Source organism: Arachis duranensis, chromosome 3 (genome assembly GCF_000817695.3).
Source record: "Arachis duranensis cultivar V14167 chromosome 3, aradu.V14167.gnm2.J7QH, whole genome shotgun sequence".
Taxonomy (NCBI): Eukaryota; Viridiplantae; Streptophyta; class Magnoliopsida; order Fabales; family Fabaceae; genus Arachis; species Arachis duranensis.
In genome coordinates this window covers 134,434,294-134,459,763 of record NC_029774.3, presented here as the reverse complement: position 1 = coordinate 134,459,763, position 25,470 = coordinate 134,434,294, and the positions used below count along the sequence as shown (strand labels likewise).

The 25,470-nt window shown below is 34.1% G+C and overlaps 5 protein-coding genes and 2 long non-coding RNA genes across 9 annotated transcripts; 1 reads left to right on the top strand and 6 right to left on the bottom strand.

Annotated features, from left to right (window-relative positions):
• Positions 1-1,657: 1,657 nt before the first annotated feature.
• On the bottom strand, positions 1,658-2,213 carry LOC127745693 (uncharacterized). Its single transcript, XR_008007057.1, has 3 exons — positions 2,139-2,213; positions 1,935-2,014; positions 1,658-1,836 (listed from the first exon to the last, which is right to left on the bottom strand). It is a non-coding gene; the product is annotated as an uncharacterized LOC127745693 (long non-coding RNA).
• Positions 2,214-2,305: 92 nt separating this feature from the next.
• Positions 2,306-2,858, bottom strand: LOC127745614 (protein MAIN-LIKE 2-like). Its single transcript, XM_052258569.1, has 2 exons — positions 2,562-2,858; positions 2,306-2,482 (listed from the first exon to the last, which is right to left on the bottom strand). The coding sequence occupies exons 1-2, from the start codon at positions 2,856-2,858 to the stop codon at positions 2,306-2,308; spliced, it is 474 nt and encodes a 157-aa protein (XP_052114529.1).
• Positions 2,859-3,891: 1,033 nt separating this feature from the next.
• On the bottom strand, positions 3,892-8,446 carry LOC107482246 (uncharacterized). Of its 2 annotated transcripts, XM_016102675.3 has the most exons (11): positions 8,030-8,444; positions 7,583-7,724; positions 7,415-7,482; positions 6,699-6,769; positions 6,313-6,579; positions 6,002-6,165; positions 5,849-5,904; positions 5,690-5,742; positions 4,634-4,802; positions 4,443-4,540; positions 3,892-4,352 (listed from the first exon to the last, which is right to left on the bottom strand). In XM_016102675.3, exons 1-11 carry the CDS (start codon positions 8,178-8,180, stop codon positions 4,248-4,250), a joined length of 1,344 nt encoding a protein of 447 aa, XP_015958161.1. In that variant the 5' UTR covers positions 8,181-8,444; the 3' UTR covers positions 3,892-4,247. The 2 variants fall into 2 exon arrangements, with proteins under 2 accessions (XP_015958161.1, XP_015958162.1); XM_016102676.3 differs by lacking the exon at positions 6,313-6,579 and having other exon boundaries at positions 8,030-8,446.
• A 2,768-nt stretch (positions 8,447-11,214) lies between these two features.
• On the bottom strand, positions 11,215-13,019 carry LOC107482172 (heavy metal-associated isoprenylated plant protein 28). 2 transcript variants are annotated; one of them, XM_016102570.3, is made up of 3 exons: positions 12,929-13,019; positions 11,742-11,817; positions 11,215-11,663 (listed from the first exon to the last, which is right to left on the bottom strand). In XM_016102570.3, exons 1-3 carry the CDS (start codon positions 12,932-12,934, stop codon positions 11,323-11,325), a joined length of 423 nt encoding a protein of 140 aa, XP_015958056.1. In that variant the 5' UTR covers positions 12,935-13,019; the 3' UTR covers positions 11,215-11,322. The 2 variants fall into 2 exon arrangements, with proteins under 2 accessions (XP_015958056.1, XP_015958057.1); XM_016102571.3 differs by having other exon boundaries at positions 11,742-11,813; positions 12,929-12,995.
• A 2,207-nt stretch (positions 13,020-15,226) lies between these two features.
• Positions 15,227-15,822, top strand: LOC107482173 (uncharacterized). Its single transcript, XM_016102572.3, has one exon. The coding sequence runs from the start codon at positions 15,305-15,307 to the stop codon at positions 15,713-15,715; it is 411 nt and encodes a 136-aa protein (XP_015958058.1). The 5' UTR covers positions 15,227-15,304; the 3' UTR covers positions 15,716-15,822.
• Positions 15,823-15,979: 157 nt separating this feature from the next.
• On the bottom strand, positions 15,980-17,595 carry LOC110278814 (uncharacterized). The gene is made up of 3 exons (XR_008007317.1): positions 16,981-17,595; positions 16,845-16,871; positions 15,980-16,762 (listed from the first exon to the last, which is right to left on the bottom strand). It is a non-coding gene; the product is annotated as an uncharacterized LOC110278814 (long non-coding RNA).
• Positions 17,596-18,910: 1,315 nt separating this feature from the next.
• LOC107482247 (mitochondrial dicarboxylate/tricarboxylate transporter DTC) lies at positions 18,911-21,850 on the bottom strand. The gene is made up of 6 exons (XM_016102677.2): positions 21,575-21,850; positions 21,338-21,421; positions 20,890-20,951; positions 20,325-20,686; positions 19,548-19,762; positions 18,911-19,302 (listed from the first exon to the last, which is right to left on the bottom strand). The coding sequence occupies exons 1-6, from the start codon at positions 21,701-21,703 to the stop codon at positions 19,246-19,248; spliced, it is 909 nt and encodes a 302-aa protein (XP_015958163.1). The 5' UTR covers positions 21,704-21,850; the 3' UTR covers positions 18,911-19,245.
• Positions 21,851-25,470: the final 3,620 nt, after the last annotated feature.

The following is a 25,470-nucleotide window of genomic DNA, read 5'->3' as shown; positions in this document are numbered from 1 at the left end:
AATTTATCTAACTAATTTTTAAAAATAAAAATGTATTAAAAACCAAAATATTTAATTTAAAATTTCTTAAAAGTTAATTTTATTATTTATACACATAGTTACCTAATACATAAGAATAAGGGTAAAAAACACAAATAAACCATGAGAGAAAACTTGTTACATGAATAAGCCAAATGGAGAAGTGACTCACAAATCAGCCAAAGCCTATTTCTATATAATTCGAACCTAATAGGTTCGAACTTTATTTGAACATAAATCGAACCTAATTGGTTCAAACTCCATAGTTATAATTCGAACCTAATTGGTTCGAATTACTCTTTATTTCGTGACTCAAATAATTCGAACCTAATTGGTTCGAATTATTTTAAATGCAAATTGAACCAAGATGGTTCGAATTAGTAAGAAACAGAGTTGAATATGTTACGTGCATGGGAATAAATTAGTGTACGAGTTACATTAATCAAGACATGATGCGGCAATTAAATAACATTAAAATACTAAGTACAGATGTTTTCAGAGTAACACAAACATACATGTAAAGGTGGATACGAAGTAACACTGGTAACAAAATACATAGACGAACATGGGTAACATACAACTCGGCACATAAATCATCTAAAAAGGTGCGACCCCGTGAAGCAACGACGTGGAACCCGTGTCCTCTGACCTCTCCGGATAAGCGGCTCCGGATCCTCGATCTCGTCGTCCTCGTCCTCGTTCTGCGGGGGCTGGCTGTGCAGGCATCCTAGGCTGGACATGTACCGGTCGGGATGAGGACGGCCCGGCAACTGAATGTGACCCAGCAGTATGTGCCGACGCTGGGGTACCACCCAAAGCGAAATACTCAAGAGGAGGCACGGAGGGCGGCTCATTCAGATCGACATCTAACGCTGCCTGTGTCCCCGTCGTCTGACTCCGCCCAGGGACAGCCTCATCATCATGCATCATGGCACTGATGTCATCAAAGAAGGGGGATCCAAGATCCCCATCAAACCCAACATCGGCAAGTAAGTCTGAAAACGTGCTGCCTGGACTCACCCATGGCCTACTCTCCTGAGGTGTGTGGTCGTAAGGGGGAACTCCAACGAAGTAATCTCCCAGCGGCACCTCCCCAAGTCCAGCCTCAGCATGGGCAACGGGATCTCTGGTGGCGTGCCCCTGTCCACCAAGGCCATCAGCCTCACCATGGTCCTGGCCCGCAACGGGTGCCCTCCGTCTGCCTCCACGCCCTCGTCTTCGACGACCACCCATACCTGCCTCATCAGTCTCGTCGATAGCCTGCTCTAGCCACTTCTACTCACGCTGGCTCCGTCGTATCCCGACACGAGCTCTCCTCTCAACCCGTCGCCTATCAGGGACGTCGTCGACTCGATCCATGTCGGGAACTTGCCCAGGACCCCTATGTGATGCCTCGACAGGTATAGGAACGCCCCACGGATCCCCCAGATCAAACTCGGGTGATAAGAACCTCTTTTCATGCCGACTCCACCAGTCTAGGAAGGCGTGCGAAGGTCTAGGGTCGGCAACAACATCGAACCGGAGGACGTGGTCCGCACGGGTCTCCCAAAGAGTATGCCAATGCCGTAATATAGACGGGAACCAACGATCACTGCCTCTCCCATCCTTCGACATCAGAAAGTCGATGTTAAGGGCGGGACGCGGGAGGGGCTGCACACCACCGAACTGAGGTAGAACCCTATCTACCTGATGTCACTCTACAACGGCAAAGTATATAAGCGACGTGACAGACCGCCAAACCGCCATGTGTCGAGGCTCCAACGTCTCCGGATGCACAACCTGAAGTACACCGGGGGAGCTATACGGCATCCAGATAAACTGCACAGAAAAATAGCTATGTTGTCACGCCAACTCTTATTATACAAAAACATCTGGTGTCTAGTTATTCAAATAAAAGTAACCGGAACAACACTCACATTCCTGGGCTGCAACATGTCTATCTTCAGTCGCGTGCTCTGTACTCTAGGACCCTTCTCGCTGTAGGAAGGGCTGTAACCTGACCACCTACAGCGCACATGGGTGTGATGGTTAATCAGAAGTATGACATATTTGTAATACACTACAAGCGTACATGAAGAATATCTATCTTAACTTGAAATATAAAAGCGTGAGTAGCATACCTCGATGCCAAAGGCCAGCTGCACGTATCATACCCAGCAGGCCTAAACCTGGGAAAGCGCCAGAAGATCCAGGATTGAAGTAGTTGTAGTGGGCCCGCTAACTTCACCACATGTCTGTTTGTCACTCGGCACATGCACCGGTACAACCAAGCCAATGCAGCAGACCCTCAACTGTAGGAACCCATCTCCTCAAGCCTAGCAACGTAGAGAAGCCATCTGATGTGAATGCGGTTGCCGGACTTGTCTCCAAACAACTGAGTGCCTAACAACATCATGATATAGGCACGAGCAAATCGGCGCACAGTCTCCTCATCGTCTCCCTCGGGGCACTCTCCGAAAGTCTCCTGGAACCAGGTGCAGTTAACTGCGAACTTCTGAACCTGGCTCGGAGGAGGAATCACTCCGCAACTCCTCGAACCACACCCAAGCTGGACGTCCGCCCTCGATATACATATGAAAATCTGTAAGGCAACCGCTAACATAACGCCCATCCACTGCCAACCCTAACTGGTACGCCACGTCCTGAAGCGTGATGGTGCACTCTCCGAAGGGCATATGGAAGGTGTGCGTCTCAGGACGCCACCGCTCGAAAAAGGCGCTGACAAGGGGCTCATCTAACCGATACCATCTATCGTTGAGTCTAGCCAGATGGTATAACCCGGCCATCTGCAAGTATGGAACATAACGCTCATCGAGTGGCATGCCTTGTTGCCGCCACATGCTCCTGATGCATCGCTGTGGCCGCGCATTAAATGGACCGCATTATTAGAACCACATACAATACTGGTAAGCAAAAAAAAAAAAACTAACAGAATAAACCACTTACATAAACTACTTACAAAAAACCACTTAGCATAAACTACCAACCAAACCGCATGCAAAATCACTAAAATAAACCACTAACAATACCACCTAACATAAACCACTAACATAAACCACTTACATAAACAATTAACACAACCACATATAAAACCACTTACAAAAAACCACTTAGCATAAACCACCAACTAAACCGCATGCAAAACCTCTAACATAAACCATTTGCAATACCACCACCACTATAACCACAGACAAAACCACTAACTCAAATAAATCGTGTGCACAAAGTTTTCTATATACTAACCTCGTCCTTGATCACCCCGGCTATATGAGCAACCCCGTCCAACCGGGTCTTCGATTCAACTATTTCTTGGATCGAATCTGGGTTGTTTTCTCTGAGATTTGGTGGGGTATGAGAAATGAGAAGTGGTTCAAATTTGCTTGATTCGAACTCCTTTTATACCACAATTGCATGTAATTCGAACCAATTAGGTTCGAATTAGTAGTCGCCCTAATAAAGAGTAATTCGAACCAATTAGGTTCGAATTATAACTATGGAGTTCGAACCAATTAGGTTCGATTTATGTTCAATTAGAGTTCGAACCTATTAGGTTCGAATTATATAGAAATAGCCTTTGGCTGATTCGTGAGTCACTTTTCCATTTGGCTTATTCATATAACAAGTTTCCTCCCATGGTTTATTTGTGTTTTTTACTCTAAGAATAATATAGAAAAAAAGTTAATCAAATATTCTTTGAATTTAATTTTCATAAAGGAGTTTTACATTTCTAAACATTTTTAGTTAATTACTGGTCAAAAACAATAAATTCTACTGAACTTCTAATATTCTTCTACGTAAAAAAAAAATGCTAAAAAAATAACCTAATATTTTTAGTAAAATTAAATAGATAAAATTTACTAATATTGATTCACATGAGAAAAAAATCACCTAGGATTTTTTTTTATATATAAATTATATATCTCCAAATATGTTGAGGCACTGATGCGTACTGCTATTTCTAACTGCCAAAGGGAGTGTTGGCATCTAGAGCAAGCAACTTGGTGCTCAAAAAATCAGAAATCTGTTTTCTTTCTGCATCACTCGTATGGTAATGGGAATATATGGTTCTACAAAAGTTGCATATAGCGATCCCCTTTAACTGAGAACTATACTATGTGATACTTTGTAAAGAAATGATGTGCGTGTCAATGACTCATAAACCAAAGGATTGATTTTTTCATCTGTATTCCGTAGATAACCAGTCTCCAGCAGAGTGCAATTACATCTGATTACAAGTTAGCAGCCAAAATTGATGATGCTTCTTGCTGTTTTAAGCTATCAGCAACATGAGCAATTACTCCCACACCAGCATTGTGAAGCCATTCATTTTTCACCTGGAATCAGATAAGTATTCATTTAGAAACTATGTATTAATGATATATCATCATCCATGACAACAAGGTTTGATGGGCGAATTGAAGTACATGAATGTTGTTATGAGCAAAGAACGGCCAGAATGCTGCGTGAAAGCTGACATCAACTTTTCTCCACCCCAACCGCTGTAATCCCCGTATCATCTCCTCTGTTGAAAACAGAGTTTTAGTGGAACAAGAAAAAGCACCATGACTGAAATAATTAGTTGATATATTTTCAGGCTCTTGGCATTGATAATCACCTTCCATGAGTTCATGATATTCCAAAGTATTCTGGGCATTGGGTACATTTTGTGCTGCCTCTTTTGCTTTTGCTGCTTTTGGAGGGAAATGAGATCCATCAGAAGGAACTGGCGGGCAGTATTCCATATCAACGACATGCTTGTATCCATCTAAAGATCGCCGAGGAGGCTGCAAATATAATAGGACAATATCAGCATTCTTAGCAAAATTTATATGAGCTCTTAGCTTTCTCATTTTTACTACTTCTTTCCTTTTTACATTAAATAGTTTTTCTTTCTATGTTTTCATACAGAATCTGCATAATCTTTCCATAGTTTTTGTTTCAAGTTTGCAATACAGAACCTACCGACAACACTAGCAAGAAAGGAAACCCCATTATCACCCTGCATTTTAGTTGCAAATTGTCATTTTGTATGAGCCATCACTTTTCTCAATAAAATGGATTATCGCAGACATATAAGTACACCAGCATAATATGGATAAGTGATCAACTGAAGCATATGTAACAAAAAAAAACCCACTTGAACTATTAATGGATTTTATAATTAATTATAGATACAGTACTCTCTCAAGACAAATATCTTTCTTAATTTAAAATACATAATATCCTATTCTAATAATGAATATATAAGTACTGTATTTATAATTAATTATAGAAATATAGAAATATCATTGATATGATATTTTTATATTTACCTAAACTATCTGTTAATATGAACCCTAAAATCACACGGAGACAATTTAATTGTTGTTATAAGGATCCACTTCAAAATAAAAGACAGAAACAAAATCTTAAATTGAAACTCAATTCAAATAACATGTCAACCTCAAACCCACAAAAGTTACCCAACTGGCAATTAAAAAATTTAAATTATAACTAATAATAATAATTTTAGTGACAAAGTTAAGGCAGGTACATATCAAGAACCTTGGTAGATATTTTCTTTAATATAAGTATTAAATAATAAATTTACATATGTTGAATAAATGAATGATAAAGATCAATAACAATGAAAAAATAGAGATAACCCAAAAGGAAAAATCATGATACTCACCTTACTGAGTTCGGTTTCCCTTCTTATAGAGGATGTGCGCCACCCAACCATATCTAAACACAGTCAAAGAAAATTCCAAAATCGAGGAAATTAGACCAAAAAGGTCTTATTGATATATCTAGTATGCTATAATCCAAGATTAACACACTGAAAGGATACGATCATACGAAACATTAGCATAAACAATCCGACATCTAAATTCTCCAAGTGCAGATCTACAGAACAATAAATCATTCTTTGAGTACTAGATCACTTGAAAATTAAAAAGAAAAGAGAGAAAGAGAGTAAGTATATTTAGGTTCCTAAACTCACAGAAACTTCCCCTCTTCACAATCCGTAGCCATCCTCAAAAGAAGAGGTGGTTTGTTGGCTTTACCATCAGTAAGGAACAACTGACTACCAGTCCGGCCAACAAAAAAAGGAGCTATTGGTGCAGCAAGCTTTTCTAGGATTGGAACACCCAGTAGAAATGGAAGCTGAAATATACACATAGCCAACAACCAAAACTGTTATGCGTAGATTTTCAGTATGACTCGAAAAGAAGAGGAAGAACATGAATAATAACATAGATGAAGACAGAAAAAACATGGGCACCGAAATTTATGTTGCGAATGATGACATACTTGTTTTTTTCCCCTGACACCAAGATGTGGAGTTGCTAAAGTAATAAAACTTATTGGCTCTAGCCCAGCAATTGTCCCTCCTTTGAAAAAGCTTATATTTTGAGGTTTTTCTTTTATGCTGTTTGCTTGATCACCAGATTGGTCCCTATTGTATGCATCAGGTGAATATAGGACAGCAATTGCATATCTAGCAAACAAGCCTCCTAACGAATGGGCTAGAAAGGATATCCGTTTCAAGCTTTTTGTATTTTTAACAACTTCCTTGACCTATTTTGATGAAAAATAATAAGCATAAAAATTAACAATTTATAAAAAACTCCAAACTATCTACTTAAATTAAATGTTCAAACTTTGGAATATAAGTTTGCATATATCTCAATACTTACTTCTTCAGCTAATCGCTTTCCAGCTCCATTAATCCCACTGAATGTCTTAGTATAAGTATTTGATGAACTTACTGCAGCCATCAAAATAATTTTTATGGAGTTCTATTTTACACATAATTTTGTACTTATTGATGACTTAAAAGACAAAAAGTTGTTATCCACTCATCCTCAGCAGCTTACACTAATAACTTTTTGAACAATGTAAATATGATTTCTCAATGCACTCTCTAGGAAAACTTAAAAACAAAAGTAAGGTTCACACATCATAGATCGAGTTTGAGATGTCAAGGCATGTCAAATAGTAATGGCCAATACATTTAGCATTTATTCTAAAAAAAATCTCAAAGTTTCGGTTTTTGTAAATTGGCTAAGAAAGTCATTGTTTAAAATGCAAGCAGAATACAACATATAACCACAAAGTTCTCGTTCACACTTTTTTTTAATATTTGGATTGATAATAGTGTTTTTTAAAATTATGTACAGTTTGAGTATTAATTTCAAATGTGAAACCATTTTGATTTAGGTTAATTCCTGTCCTTCCAAAAGTTTAATTTCTGTACTCCTATAAATCGAATCCTATAATTTTAGTTCTTTTCACAATTTTAAAAAATACAAAAAATTACACAATGTTAAAATATATCACTTATCTCATTTTCATATAAAAAAAATTAGCATTGCATTCACTATGTATACATAATAAAAGTCGTAGGAAGTACCATATATTAGAAAGTTTGTTCCCAGACGCCTTTTCAACTCTGCTTCTGCATATGTCCAATCACTTGTGCTGCATCAGAAAAGCCATCAGCAATTATTGTTCTCCTAAATTAAATTTTAACGTTCAAATATTTAATAACCAAAGCAACTGATGCGTCTCGGAGACAGACCTAGCCAAAATTCCATGAACAAGAACAAGGAGATGTTCAGGTTCATTCTTTGAATTCCATGCGCCAGCTATAGACTTTCCATGAGTGATAGTATTCATAGCTTGAATTCCAATGCCCTGGTGTCTCTGCCCGCTGTTTGTGGCTGAACAAAAAAAAGTTAGATTACGCCCCAAGTATAGTGACATTTACACTTGTAGCAATTTAATACAGTTTTTAAGATATTAGTGCCAACGCAAACTAATTAATTAATTATAGGTAAGCTTGGAAATTACATATTTGATTATGGTTAGAGAAACAGAATTTGAGAAATAGACAATTGATTGCAGTTGAATAAGGTGGGAGATAATGAATGATTGAAATGAAAGCATGACGATGAATTTAATACGAATTGAAAAACATATAAATAAATTAAAATTATATTGGATTAGGTGAGGAAGATAAATTTACCAGAAGAGAAAGACACAACTGATGAAGAGGAAGAGGAAGGAATAGAAGAAGAACAAGAGGGGGAGGTGGAGGAGGAGGATGGTGGTTGTTTGCAACTGGAAATTTGTGGCGAGTAAAGACAGCGCGCGTGGATGAAGGGAGCGGTTGCCATCTGTATTTATTTATATAAATATAGGGAAAAAATGGAGAGGGAGAAGGAGAGCTAGGGACCGAATGGTAATCGTGATTGAATTCTCTTGCTTCAAGGCAAAGAGTGAAGAGAGAATCGCGAATCACATCTTGCAATCGGTGTCCATAACTTATCCTCTCTGCTCTACTCTGTTCTTTTCTGCGATTCAATTTGGGGTTGCTGCTGGTTCAGGTAACATCAAAAGTTCACCATTCGTGGGAATTAGTTAGTTAATCACATTCGTAGTGCCGTGCTCTGTCACGCCATCCCAACGGACCTTTTCCTAATACCATTAATTTTTTATGTATATATATAAAAGTATAACATTAAAGTATTTATATAAATATTGAATCACAATTATTTATTTTAAATACTATTCACATTATAATTATAAAATAATTAACAAGAAAAAAACTCACATACAGTGGTGGATATCTAAATTTATCGATTCAACAAAAATGTCTAAAATACACAGTATCTTTTAGAATGTTTTTTATACTATATTAATTTATCTAATTATACTAAGAGGGAGTACTACATCTATATATATTGAGTACTTCTTATTGAATTTGAATTTAATTATCTTTTGTTGTTCAAATTTTATATTTTCAATTTTTAATTTTGAATAAAAAAAAACCATAACTAAAACTTTGTTAATAGTTCATATATGAAATATTTAAAGTTAATATAAAATAAATTTTGTTAATATTATTTAAAATGAGATATTTTAATATTAATAGGCAAAATATTTTATATTAATACCATAGTTATTATAACTCATTTAATAAATTATAAACTGATTCAGTTGTCATAATTAATTATTCTTATCTCTGATTAAGAACTCGACCCATTTTACTTTGATTATTGTCTAGCGTATACGGAAAAAAAAGTTTAGGAGGTTGTTCGAACGCCAATCTATGAATTCTGAGAAATTTCTGGCAATTGCTATCAAACAAAATAAAAAACTTGTAAATTTATCTAGTGAAACGCCAACTTAATTCCAACTTTGCTTTCTTCTTAGTTTCATTCTTAGTTTCTGAGATAATCTCACTCTTTTTATGTAGTCCTGAATTTTAAATAAAATATTTTCCTTCATTTAACATAATTAAAATAACCTATTGTCTTTTTAAAAAAACAAATAATTGATTATTCTTATCTAACTTTTACTTTGTGTGAGATTCTAAATGTAAATTAATGTTTTCAAACGTGAAAGAGTCTCACATAAAAATAATTATATCTAAAAATTTTATCAAACTTTATATGAATTCAAATACTTGGTATGACTATTTAAATTAATTAAACACCTATTACTAATTTTTAAGTACCTTGTTTAAAATGTTCTATTATACGGTATAATGTTTGACTCCCTATCACCCTATGTTCCAAAACTCAAGTACCTGAAATTTAGTCCGTAACTTTAATTGCTTCTAGGTCATTGTAGCTTCTTATTTTGTCCAAAAATCAGTGTTGCATCTATTCAATCCATTATTTGATCATGACAAAATTGCTTTAACAGTGAGATATGTAAGGACATTAAAAAAAAATATTTGTAATTTGTGAGCAAGTCATAGATGATAGCTTCAGCGAACAAAAACTAAATGAACATCAGACTTTTAATTAAAGGTATTAAACCTTTATGAGATAGCTAATACAAATTAGAAATTCAAAAAAGCATTCATAGGTGCTAAATAAAAAAAAATCTGTTTCATATTTTTATTTTGATCTTCAATAACTTCTAGGTCTCTCTGTCCACGTTTATCCTTTGCCAAGTGGTCACCTTCTCATAATGAAAGGAAAGCAATGCAAACTAATGAAAACGTATTCAGATTGTAAACAAAAATCTGCAATATATCATTCTTTAAAAATATTTATTAATGGTTGCATTTATACCATTAACAATTAAGGATTCATTTAATAATAGATATATAAATCACAGAATGCTTTAAAGGATTATAATAACAATGTAATACACACTTCACAAGTGTATTTTCATGATGTTCATTTGAGCTATGATTTTCTTAGTCTGTTTTTTTGGCACATGACTAAAGCTATTCTTAAAATTAGCTACCTTTCAATAGCCTTTTTCTTTTGTTGTCCATACTTTTCTATATCAAAATCACCGTATCATCATTAGAAGATCATCACAAGAAACTAAACAAAGATATGGCTAATTGCTTAACAAAATGCGCCTGGATGAAAACATATTCACTCAAACTATTCTCAAACATTACAGTTTAGTCGGTCAATCGTGCAAAAAAAATATATTAGGAGGTAATCAGAATTTATTATTTTTTACCATCATTAGTCATCACTTTAATTCTTAGTTTAGTATTTTTAGTCTAGTTTTTTAATAACATGTTTTATTCCATACTTTTAAATATTAATGATTAACTAATAACCAAAATTTGTTAAACAAATATAACACAACATTTCAACAAAACCAAGCATTTTCAAAAAAACTAAGCTAAAAGATCAACACATTACACCAAAGTCTTTTATAGTAATTCTCATATATAATTCCAGCACCACTTATCCACATAGTACATTAATAAGAACAGCCCACTATAAACTTTAATGGGTTGGATTCTTAAAAAAAAACTAAATATTGGTATATTAATAATAATATTTTTTTAGATTTGTTTAATATTGTTACCTAATTTTTAGATATTAAAAGTCATTAATATTTAGGTTAGAATAAACTTTTATTTATACTAAACTAAATATTAAATAAATTTTTAAAAAATTAAATCATATTTAATAACATATTACTGTTAATTTTTTTTAACTACAGTGTTCACAAATCATACAAGACACATCACATGGTCACTTTAGTCACCTTAAAGTCTTAAACACTTGGCCTACAGGCACTCTCTTTTTTTTATTTATACGAACACAATCATGATGCCCATAAATATGTGTAATTGTATTATACGATATTATATAAGAAAATAATTAATTCTCTAATTTCTAAAAAATACCATAATATTGTCTTCGCATGTAGACACTTAAGACTTGGTTAATAAGCAACTCAAGTAATTTTTATATTTTATGTAACTTAGATATCTCATATATATTTTGACAAACAAGCATACAAATCAATAAGAAATATTACATAATGGTGAGATCACATAATAGAACAAGCATGAGGGTTTTCGTCGCTGAAGATAGCCATGGCCTTGTCACTAACGATGGAAGCAGCAATAGGCTTTCGGTAATAGCCAAAGTCATCGGCAAAAGTGTAACCATGGTGGTAGTAGTTGTAAGAAGAGGAGGAAGAAGAGGTGATGGTGTTGGTGTGGTTGGCATATTGGCGTGAGAATGCATGGTATTCAGGGTTGTATGGATATGGCCACAGCTCAGCCCTCCTTCCTGTCTTCCTAACCGCTTTCAAAACCTTCTTTTGCTCTGCCCATCCCATAACCGTCACCTTTTGTAGCTTCATATCTATGTCCACCTCATCAACTCCTGTATATGCCATTTAAATCCATCATCATATATACATGTTACATAGCACACAACACTAAATTAATTAAGTTTGCATACCAGGTAACTTCTTCAGAGCTTTCTTTATCTTGCTCTCGCACCCCGGACAATCCATATGCACACACATTTCTACTATCTTAAAGCACAACAAAGATTAGTTAGTTAAATAATGTGTCATATTTTTATGTGATTACCTTCAATATGTAAAGAGGAGTGCTAGGAGGTCAGCAGAATTTGTGACGTTTACTCATTAATTAGTTATTATTAATATTTTTAATAGTGTAAAATAACATCTAATAATGTATAATTACTCATTTTTTTAATAGTTAAATGCTGATTAAATTTTAACAAAAACGCTGGTCTCTAAACTTTCTCTTATGTAAAATTAGAAATACAGTACTAATTAAATAGTCTAATACTCTCACTTGCCCCGATAAATACGACTGTTCAATTACAAGTCTATAATGATTTCTTACACCATACATATATTGACATAAATAACCAATAATACAAGGTGATATGCTAGATAGCCTTAAATTGCGCTAACAATTTTTTATATATCATTGTCGTCACATAACCAAATGTTTTAGTATTATTCGAAAGTTTTGGACATATCAAATGGAAACTCATTTAAACTTTAATTTAGGCTCGTATAGTAAGTAGGGGCTGGAAATAGGACAGGTCAGTCTAGGTTTTGCTCTTAATAGGCCTGATCTGTTATACAGTTGATTGACTTGAGTCTGGCCTACAGTTTGTTATAGGCTCTTTATAAATTACTAAGTCTGGCCTGTTATTCAGCCTGGCCTAGCCTAAAGCCTATTAAAAGGCCTGATAATTTTTTTTACAAAAATAAAAATATTATTTAAAAAATTATTTTTTAATAAAAATAATTATATGTAATATGTCATATATTTAATCCTGAGTTTGGACCTGTACCTATTTTATAACAGGCAAGTCAGGCCAGGCCAAACACAAGCCAGGCTGCAGGCCTCTAGCAGGCCGCCTGGCCTTTTTCCACCCCTAATAGTAAGTCCCTTAATTTCACGTTAAATTTAAGTATCATGGATATACTAAAACAATTTATATATAACAGAGTACTATGATAACTGAACTTCTATACGTAGTTATATGTGCATTACATATGATGCAAACGCACAACAAAATGCAAATTCAAACAGACATGGTATACACTATACAATAGCAATGGCAGGGAGAAAAAATATTAATAAATAGTAGTGTTTTCTAACCGTCATATTTGGAAGTTAACACAGGAAGCTCTAGTGTTCTTTATATTTTTGAAATGATGTGAGCTTTAAATTAAGTTCTAATGGTGAAGGACAGAAGTTCATATGTCCTATTTATAGGTGGCAAACTATCCATCACAAACAACCGATGAATGTGTAGTGCACGATTGTGACCAAGCAATGCAAGGACGACGACGAAGACAAGAACATTAAAAAATTGTGACATAATCAATAAAGAAAGGTTATTTATTTATATAATTATTTCACACTTGGTTCCCACGGCACTTTCTTTCTCTTTTCATAACTTGTTTCCTTGTAAACAATTAGTTGAGCGTGTCCACGTTATGGAAATTGCATAGCAAATACTCAGAAATAGGGAGGAGCCCCTAGTGAAACCTCTACATATGTGTGGAAATGTGCCACACGTCACTATTAGTTCATTCTCACTTTATTAATATTTTAACTCCTAAATTATGACTTTATGGTTAATGATGATTAGCTTCAAGAGAGAATTGCTTTGACCATTTTGCAATTTAAAACGGCACGGCGTTAGACTTTTTTTTTTTCTCTAAGTAATATAGGCCATAACCAACTTGGGTTGGTTGAGTGGTTACTCACTCGTCCGCTTAAGCAGTACAGAGGATTCAAATCTCGCCTTGTGCATGCAGTAACTCATTGGCCAGCAGCAACAGACCTTTAAATAGAATTCCGATTCGTGACGAATTAGTTCTTGGTCTATCAGGTTGGGAGATACCATAGAAACAAAAAAAATATAGGCCATAGCTGTAATTACAGAAGCTGACTATGAAGCTCTGTTAGCGTGTTCTTCTTGGGTGACAAGCTCCAGAATAATGTTTAAACTTTTAAGCGCTTAGGGGTAATTGTGTAAATAAATAAGAGAAATGTTAGGGCACCGGAATTTGTGATGTATAATCATCAATTAACTATTATCAATATTTTTAATGGTGTAAAATGACATCTAATGTGTAGGATTATTCATTTCTCTTAACTTTCTCAATAAATAAATCAAGGAATGAATCAAATCATGGATGTTTCTGTTAGGAAATTATTTTAATTCTTAATTTATTTGTGGGTAATACATATATTAATTATAATCATAAATTATGCTATTTCAAATTAAATGATTTATATAATGGTGGTCTTATTTATTGTTATAAATGCTAAATTTAATAAGTCATTATTACTTTTGATTTGGAATTAAATGAGAATAAAACCAGATATTATCTTTTGTTCCTTAAATAATTATCTTTTGGATTTTAGATATATTATTTTTTGGACTTTAGATACTATTTTATTTAGGTTTAAGAGTTTAATGGTGCCATGCTCAAATATAAATAGGCTTTCAGGGTTTCGGTCCCTAATATACCAAAGCCGCCTTTGTTGTTCTTTCCCCATCAAAAGAGTTGCAGTTCAGCCACCTAAAAATACAGATTTTGGTTGAGAAAGATCAAAAAAACCACAAGATCCAAATTCTTCCATCAATTTCTGACTCTTACTTCTAACTCTTACGAATAAAAGTACACTTCCACATTATGTTATATTTTTAGTGATTTAATATCAACGATCTAGATTAATAAAATTATTTATTCCAATAGTTTCAACTACTCCTCAGGCAATTTCCATGCATCCATTATGAAAACAAATCTGTTGACAATATATGTAACAATATTGAATTATTGATATAGCTATTGAAGTCTCTTCTTTTTGAAATAATTAATTATTCTTATGAGTGTGTATTATGTCCAATTATATATTTCTGATTATATAAATGTTGGTAGTCTACGGATTTAGTCAATAAGATTAGCATCATATAATTAACTCTTGATAAGATCAAAGGTCAATTCTATAGTATCTTTCATTTGGTGTCTAATTTTTGTCTAAATTATCTTTTATAATAATTTTAAAATATTTAAAATTTTTTAACTTTTATACTTTTAAATTTAAAATTAACCTATTTTAGCAATTAGACAATATTTTTTAGACATCATAACAAATATCAAGATAAACTATGAACAAAATTTAACCGTTAACGATATTTTTAAAAAAAAATCAAAATATTAAGGACAAAAATCATATTTTATCTAATATAAAATTTGGATAGATAACTCTTGAGAAACTTAGTAAGAATTAAACTCATGATTTTTCATACAAGTTAAATTCCTTAGTAGACATAGAAATAAGTTAAAGGAGCCGGCTGAAAAGTGTAAGCAGTAAAATAATTTGATGGTTAACACAATGCTACAAATCTTGGTTTCTCCATGCACTATTTGTCACATATTGGTATGCCACGCTCTACATAACAGGCCACTGAATTGCATCAGTTACCTTAGACAAAAGAAAAAGTAAGAAGGGAAAAACATGGCAGAGAAAGAAGGTGCAATTGTTGGCAAGGGCCATGAGGAGGGAATGAAAATGGCAATCTCCCTATTAGAAGAATCTGGACTTCCACTGGGGCTTCTTCCTCTGGCCGACGTGATCGAAGTCGGTTATGTCAGGAGCACCGGTTACATGTGGATCCTGCAAAAGAAGAAGGTTGAACATAACTTCAAGTTGATTAGCAAGCTTGTGAGTTATGACACTGAGATCAATGGTTATGTTCAGAAGAAGAAGATCAAGAAGCTCAAAGGGGTGAAGGCCAAGGAACTTATGCTTTGGCCTCCAGTTAGTGAAATAAGTGTTGATGATCCTCCCACTGGGAAGATTCACTTCAAGAGTCTTGCTGGGATCACAAAAACATTCCCACTTGAGGCTTTTGCTTCAGGCCAGTAACATAACTATCATATGTAATCAATTGCCTTTGCTTGAGTCTCAAGCAAAACTAAGTGTTTAGTTCTGTCTCTGAACTCAGCAATAAATCTGTCATCTTTCCTTTTCAAGTTTGCTTTTTGTCCAAATACTACTGTGGAAAAAAGAAAAGAAAACACTAAAATTAGGCATATAACCCAATTACCCATGGTATATGACTTGGGATTAAACAAACATTTCAGTTGCATCAACTCACATCTATTTGGACCAACTTAAACATCTCTGAAACTACTTTATAAACATTCTTACACTATTCTTCATATAAATACTATGTAATTTAAGAATAAATTTTTTAACTGCTAATGACAACTTCACTCTATTTCTGAGATAACATCTAGTCCTTGGTTCAGGCTTCCATTACATAATCTAGCCCTCTAACCCCTCCCCATTTCTTTCCACCATTTGAACCACATCTTTCATGGTTGGACGATTCTTGGGCAGAGCTTTGCTAAACCAAAATCAGAGAGTTTTGGTGTGAAATCACTGTCTAGGAGTACATTATGAGGCTTGATATCAAAATGTAAAATTCTTTTCTCACATCCTTAGTGAAGATACTCAATTCCCTTGGCTATGGCGAGAGCAATATCTTGTAGCTTTTCCCAGCCTAGAAAGGCATCTTTGGTGTCTGCTGAGGAAATGAATTTTTGCAACGAACCATTTCATAAAAATTCGTATACCAAAGCTCTTCTAGATCCATCAGAACAAAATCCGACCAAGCGAGCCACATTGACATGGTGAATTCGACACATTGCTTCCATTTCATTGATGAACTCTTGGCCATTACCTGATGAAGCATTTAAGACCTTTACAGCAACCTCAATTTCATCCCCTAGCTTCCCTTTGAAGACAGTTCCATATGCTCCTAGCCCCAATTCTTCCCTAAACTGATTTGTAATTCTTCTTCCAAAAGCTTTTTGATCTTCATATAACTCAGCCTTTCATTGCCAGCTACATAGACACAATAAGCTGCCACTCCAACAAATAGAAACATAAAAGGGCCTAGAATTTCACCTGTACATAGAAACATAACAAGTTCATTTTTGGAATTTCTGTCTTCCTTATGCAAAATGACCAATAGCTATAAAAGGCTTACCAGCAAGCTTTTTCCCTCTATGTAAACCTGCCAATAAAATGAACATAACAAGTTAACAATCAATGCAATAACAATGTTCAAAGATTTAAGAAAATCCCTCATAAACTCAAAACTAACATATAGGAAGAAATTATACCTTTAGTACTATGGGGGAGGCCTATACATTCAAGCCTATGATTGGATTCGTTTCCTCTCACTTTCGCAGTCTTTGCAATCCGGTTGGAACCAATTAAGAACAGTATCAATGTTCCTGTCAAACAAAGAACTAGGCAATGGTACACTGCTGCGGATACTAGTGCAAGAGAATAACTGAGTATTAACAATGGATTGATCAGAATTCACTGCTACAACTTGAAAAGTACATGAAGGCAAGAAAAGCTTCTAGATGCTAAGAAGTATTCCTTATCCATCCTCGAACAATTGAACAATGCAGAATTATGGAGTAGAGAGCCATCAATGAAGCTAAAAGGAGAAAGAGAAAAGTCAAACAGTGGAATGTGTGTGTGAATGGAGCAGCCTTGAGGATAAGAGAGAGTTATGAGTTGTGATGAATAGTTGATGCTTTTGACTAAGGCCTTGAAAGAGAATGGGAGCTGCAGCATTGTGTTGTTGGTATCAGTGCAAGAAAGATCAAAGGAAGAATCATGGCTACACCATTCTGGTTGTGTTCCTTTCAGCCTGTTGAGATGATCAACAAGAAATGGATCAAGATTCCCAACCAGTTAGCCATGTTTGAAGATCTATAAGTAACAACTACTTTGATTTAGTGACTGCACTCTCCATTTAAGAACAAATTCAGAATTAAAAACGTATACATACAAATGATTGGAACACTATCATTGACTCCAAGTCAACAGCAAAGTCAAATACTCAAGATGCGGATAATGTATGTTTTTTTTGTTATTTTATTTATTTATCTATGTTTGCTTTTACTAAGAATACTCTTTGGACATTCTTTGACTAAATTCTTGTAGTGTTCTAAAGATTTACTATTTTTATTATTTTAGTCTTTTAAATTTAAAATTTATTATATTGGTATTTGAGATTTAGTTTTAGACACTATATTAGTTTTTGAATTATCTATTTTTAACGTTAAGTCCACCAACAAAATGCTGAGTTAGTTCTGACTTGTCACGTTAGAGACATGGCTAATTAGTATCTTTTTGTTTTAGTTGTTAAAAAAAATGAAGTATATAACAATTTGCACATCATATAAACTATTCTTCTTTTCGTTTTTGCCTTATTTAAGTGTCAAAACGAAATGATGTTGTTTAGCCATGTACCTAGTGTGATAAATCAAAGCCAATTCAATACTTAGTTCGCTGATTCAGTATTAAAAAAAGTTCAAGAGTCAATATGGTGTCTAAAATTAAATCTTAAGAATTAGTATAGATAATTTTAAATTTGAGAGGTTTAAATGATAAAAATTATGAATTTGAGGTATAGATAATTTTAAATTTGAGGGGCTTAAATGATAAAAATTATGAATTTGAGAGACCACTTTAAAGATTTAGTAGCATTCTTTTTATTAAATTTTTATGGTATCAGACACACTTGTTCAACATATATATTTTTTTGTACATTAGACATGCTTAGACATATCAAAATATTATCACATAACTTGTGCAATCTTATAAATAATATATTATTTATAATATTATTTAACTAAATTTAGAAATAATATTTAATATTATTTATTAATACAAAAATTATCTTTAATAATAACTTGTATTCTTCTTTTTTTCTCGAAAGGTTAAACATTTTACTTTTATATCTTTAATAGTTTAATTAATACTTTTAAGACATTTAGTAAAAACTCCTATTTTAAAAATAGACTTATCATATACAAAAGAAATCCGAAACGAACAATATTATTTTTTGATTAACTATAGATCGAAAGTTACAGGTGAAGCTAAACTTTCAAGTGTCTTTAAAATGGGAAACAAATAAGCTTTTAAATTCTATAATTTAAAATATCTACATTATCACATGAATCCCATGTTCAACCATAACTTCATATAAAAAGGCAGATAAACTCAAACAAAAATGGAGTGACAAGAAATGCATCCAATAAAAGAACAAAGTTGATGTTGAAATGGTATATGAGATAGAGTACTTATTCTGGCTTAGGACATCAATCATCTCCACAAGTTTCTCAATCACATGACATCCATTCAAAAATGGAATTTATACTATTCTGCTACAGCCGCAATTTATAGATAATACATTGTCAAGTATGTCATATTCCCGCTTCATGATCCAAGATTAATTAAATCTTATAAAAAATGATTAGCTCCTTTCATGTTTTAATTTTTGCCAAAAAGGGCTACAACACAGCCAACAAATTATTAAATGCTCAAAAAGCTTGAATCCAACACAAAATGCCCACCACTAGCTTCCCCTACAACCCAGCAGATTTCTCCAATTTCTGGATCTGGTTTAGGAAAATCCATGTCATCTGCATAACCAACCAAATAACAATGATTACTAACAATTAAATGATAGAACAAAGTCATTAGAATCATTATAGGCAGGACTTTGGAACTTGTTTACATCATCAAAAAATTGTCCAACAATGAAAGATCCTTTTATATCACATCTAAACATAAATTAATTTTTATACCTAACATGAAGTATAACTTCCTTGAAAGATATTATTGGAGATCATCCAAACTAACTAACCGGATAAAGTAGAATACATACCATGACATGAGGAGCAATTCTAACACAGTAGACAGGGAATCCAGTGTAGAACTTGAAAGGTCCTCCTGATTTCAAGGTTTTGAGAGCACAATCAACAGAGCCAGTGTATGGATATTTTCCCTCGGCATCAGGTTGCATCTTTTGAATCTGGGTCTTGACATAGTCAAATGGCAAACTGCAAGCAGATGCGAAGAATCCAGAAACAGCACTTGCACCTATATAAAAAAATTCAATAGACAGTTAGTAGCAAAATGATGACCATGAATCCTTAACAGTATAAAAGCAAATTTCGCACATATTGCCTATGGTCCTCATTCAAAAATGGAAGATCACAAGAAAATAAACAACCATTAACAAACAATACCCCAATGGAGACTTAGAATATAAATGGTTAATTAATATGATATATGCTTCCTTTAATATAAGGATTTCAGCATTACCAATGATAATCCTAATAATTTAACAGAAAGACTAGGTGCTATTTGACAAATATCATGAGCCCCAATGGAAAAAGTAGGTGGCTAGAGAAATACCATACCCTTCCAGTATATATGCAGTGTCACCATAGATACATTAGAATTGATGAACACAGTACCAAAAGAAAAAAAAAAACTAACTACACAAAAACAGGATCAATTAATTTCAATATTTCATAAACATAATGGATTAAATCCTCTTCCAAAACTTTAGAAGTTTAAGTGATCAACTATGGCAGTATATAGATCTAAAGCCAATAAATTGAGTAAATTATTCAACGACAGAAAAATGATTACTTACCGACCACAGTAGCCATTTCACCAAAGCCCATGGAATCCTTGAAGAACTCAACGCTTTGATCATAAGACGCAAGCATACCCATGTTCAATGCCATGGCTCTTACTACAGTAGGTCCAGCACCTTTCCAGAGTGCCAAAACACCTTCATCAGCAACAATACGATAAAGTGCATGGAAGGCATTTGTGTAATTTCGGCGCTGAGCAGCAGGTAAAGTTGCATCGGCCTGCATACGAATAAGTGCCAAATCTGCTGGACTACCAACAGTCGCTCCAATCGCACCAGCAGTCAGCCCGCATAGAGCTTTCTGATAGAGTGGCAAGGGCTTGCCCTCATTAGCCTCAATTGCCTTGGATGTCAAGATTCTAGAAAGCAATTAAAACCACCAAATAAGACGCAAAGACAATTTGATTCCCTTAAACTCATACAAGATTATTTACCACAGCTAAAAATGCTATCAATTTCCACAAATAACAAAAAAGAATGAAAAAAAAGGCCCTAAAAAAGGTGGGTTAAGAAAATTCTCCTTTTATGGATCAAGAGTGTGACAGTGATCAAGACAACTCACCTAAATGATCCAAGACGAGCTGTGGTGTAAGTTGCTTGCCTAAGAAGTCCAGCAGATAGACCCTGTATCAAGGTGATTTAGATTATTTAGACGATATTAGATGTATATCCGTGTAAAAATCAAGGTCCAAATTCAAATAAATACTAGTAAATAAACACTTTCTTAGGAGAATAAACACTATTATAACACGCCAAAGCAATAATGCATAAAACCCACTTCCACTCACAGACCTATAGGCAGGTATGTAAAAAGGGTTGAAAAAGTGTAAGAAACAAGCTTAGAACATCCAAGCATATTGTAAAGAGCAGAGCATGCAAGCCACATTGGAATCATCAACATTAATCTTTCAAAAAGACAAAAGGGAACTAAGGCAAACCCGTACCAGCCAAATTCAATCAAGAAAACACAGGTAAAGAAAACCAATAAAGGATGGAAAAGATGCAAATACCTTGTAGAAAGCAGCAACACCCTCATTCTTGAGCATGGTTGAAGTGACTTGTGCAGCTGATCCTTGACCCAATTGAATCCTGACCTACAAAAGTTGTTTCAAGGAAATCATTGGAAGATGGATCGTACATAAAGAAAACCACAGATCTGAATCTGGGAGGAAAAGCAAGAAAGACCCAGTATTCCAATTGAGTGAAGAAAGAGGAAAAAAGATGAAAGGAGAGAACTTTGATGGAACCTTGATCATATCGATGGGTTGGATGACGCAGGTGGCAAGCATGCCGGAGGCGCCTCCATTGACGAAGGGCTTGACGGTGGACCATACGCCGACGGGGGCAGCAGGCTTGGCCTTCTTGTCGTCTCCCATTGATAGAAGGAACAAAGGGGTTTGACGAAGAAAGCGAGGGAGAAGAAGAAGAAGAAGGTGAAGCCTTGAAGGTGCTGCAAGTAGAGCGAGGTTTTAGCGGCTGAGAAAAGAAGCGAAGCTGAAATATTAGTATTTATTTATCAACATCACATAAATAAAATAGTAACACTGAAGGAGTAGAAAAACATCAAAATTTGCAACACACTAATCTCTAAACAGAGCCCATAACCTACGAATTACGATACTACGAATCTACGATTCCGTCTAGCATCCCCAATGTTTAAGTATTAATTTTATTTTATTTTAGATACTACAAAATTACATAAATATTTATGAGATTATATATAATAAAATTTAATTTAAAATTTAATATAAAATTTATCATTTTGATGTATAATTTTATTTTAATTTAAATTTTAAAATAATAACTTACGTTAAATTGATTTAGGTCTATTTTTTATCAAATTGATAAGAAGATAAAATAATAAAATAATAAAATACAAAATACATCTCATTTATTTAATTAAATTTTAATGGAGTCTTTGTTACAATGTTACAATATAATAATGTTACAACATTACAGTAACATCATTGGTGTTTATTTAATGGATTTAAACCGCTGACAATATTTTAGTCTTTTTTCTTTAGAGTGATACAGTATTTTATTACTGATATTAGTATCATTTCGAAAATAGTATGTAATATAAGTTTCAATTTTATATTAGTTCATTTATTATACAAATCAAAAGTGATACCCAAAATTGATCCTGATCTGATAGTTATAACTCGGTGCAACTATGCCTATAAATCAAAATAAAAATACAATAATAAATGTGGTTTATCTTTAGTGAGAGAATTTCGCTCATAACAATCCACTCAGAAACAAACTAAGGTGGTTATCGAAAGATCGGGAAAATATCTCAACCTCTCTGCAGAGGATTAAACTCTATAAATACCAAATCCTAACTATGTAAAAAGTACGCTACTCACGTTGAGTAACGTTATATTCATCTTCTACATAGAATTTTACGCTTAAGTCGTAGAACAGAAGTAGTGTGGTGTTACGGACCTCTATTCAAAAATATTAACATATAATAGTGAAAGGAAGTAATACACTAGAAGTCTTGAAAAACGGGTAAACAAAATCGCAAAATGAAAAGCGTAACGCTCCAGAGATAAGATTACTTGCGTGCTAAGAAACCTAGAAAATAAGAATAAGAATAAGTAACAGAGTAAAAGAAGGCCAAGAATACAACATAACTAGCTCCTGACTCAGCCTGCGAAGCCAAGGCTGGCCGGAGGATATATATATATATATATATATATAGGTATCCCAAAATACACAAAATACAAGATAATGTCTTATCTCTCTCTCTCCACCTCTATGAGGAGCAAAATAAATAAGTTTTTTAGAGAGCATACTAGGTAAATATATACATATATACAAACAGGAAACCCAAAATACACTTAGGTACTACTCCGCTTCAGGATCCAGACGCCTAGCGAGGAGCCTCTCGACCTACACCTGAAAACAACAACACAGTATGGGATCATAACCGAAGGTTCTCAGCATGGTAAAGGTGCCACGCGTATAATAAATAAGGTCATGGGAATGCCAGAGGCAATCCTAGAACTCCGTCGTACAATTGTAAAACTTAATTACTAAACAAAAGCCATAAACATGGGTAGGTAATCTAAACCTTCCTAAATTACTCAACTTTAATCCTAACATAACACCAAGCCATTTCACCCTTCTTCCGTCCCTCCGTCATCCATAACTCAGCAGAGACAAGCAACCAAAACAAGTTTACGCACAATTAATAAGTAGATAGCGCAAGTAGCAAGTATAACAGATAGCTGTATATATGTTCAGGTAGGCAATCCTAATTAATGCACAGCAGACAAACAAACAAGATGCATATGATGCATACCTGTCCTATGGCTGATGAGACTCATCTGTCGGTTATCCAGCCAATCCGACAAGTCTGAAAACCTTAGATTGTCCCCCCGTCGCGCATCCCCATGAGTCTATGCATAAATTTCACATTCATTCATCATTTAAATCACTCAATGGGGGCTATCCATACCCGAAAATTTATACGTGTCCGGTCACCCTTACGACGTAGGGTCAACAGAATATTGAAATTCAATCTGGAACACGTGGTGGCAAGTCACGGTTCTGTTACCCAGGGAAACTCGTATCTCAAATATCATTCATTAACATTTCATAGTCATTCATTACTTACACATTATGTCATTACACTTTTATACATAACTCATCAGGTGGTTGTGTATAGAGTTGGTGACAAGATGGATAAGTGTTTGGATTCATTAGATGTGGATGTGGGTAGTGGTGTAGATAAGTTATCACTCCCTACAATATAATCACAACCTAACTCCAAGAAAAGGAGGTGATAACTCATAGAGAAAAAAAAAACAAAAGACATCAATAAACAAGAGGGACGAAATCCTAATTACTAACGAAAACAACCAAACAACTAAAAAGTAAGCTATTTACACTATTCACATATTCACAACAACAAAAAATATGACACCAATTGCATAGTTTCTCAACAACGGCGCCAAAAACTTGATGTGAGAATTTATGCCAGTTCAGAAATTTTTAATAGAAAATAAGTATTTCGTTGTAAGTATAGTCCAAACCGGCCATCGATCCTCACATAAAAATTTAAATAGAGATTGTCACAATCCAAAACAAACTAACCAGGAATTTTAAATTTCGGGTCGTCTTTCCTCAAACTAGCAATTAGGTGCGCACACTGTTGGTTGTGAAATAGGTGGGGTTTTCAAGCATTGAACAAAAATTAAAAAGAACTAAAGAATAAATAAAATAAGAATGGATCAAAAGACAATTGATGTCAAATAGAAAAAAACAAGATCAAAACTAGTGAAAATGAAATTTAGAGCATAAAAGAGCCTTGACTTGGGAATGAAAGTTAAGGAATTCTATCTTTGTCATAACCACAACTATGGTAATTACGTTAATCTCACTTTGTTAACTCCTAACATCGATGAGTAAGTCAGGCAATCATAATTGACTTTAATCTACAAATCCTAGCTAACTTACTAATTAACTTAGTAAAAAGCTAGCGTTAGTGGAAATAAGAGCAATTAACAACCCAAAATTACCTTTAAATGTCGGACATTATGACTCTAGTATCCTAATTACTCATTTCCCAAGTTAAGGTGTGAAAATCTACTCAAAATTCACAATTGACATTTTCACAAAAACTTGGTGGGCATAAATGTAAAACATAGCAAATTGCACAAGATAATGAAAACTATAACCAAACTATGCACAAAATCAACAATAGAAACTCAAGCAAACATATATAAATCATAAAACATCAAAATCATCAACCAAAAACTCAAGAAGTCAAAATTGGATATATTAACAAAGTAACTTCAAATATAAGAAAATGTAGCAAGAGTAGTGTAATTAAAGAGATGATTAAAGATTACTTATAATGAGACAAGCAAATATCCAATATCAAAATTGTAAATTGGCAACTTCTACTATAAACCCTATTAAAACCTAAGAGAGAATTTCCTAAAAATAACATAAACCTAACTAAAAACTATCTAATATGGTGTGTAATGTTGCTCTCCCTTCATATCCCATGTTGTCCCTTTGATATAGCTCTTATTTCATCTTTGCAAAATTGGGCCAAGAGGCCTCTAAAATCGTGATTCATGTGACTTTTTAACGAAGTCACGCATCAAGACTTGTGCATACGCACACTAGC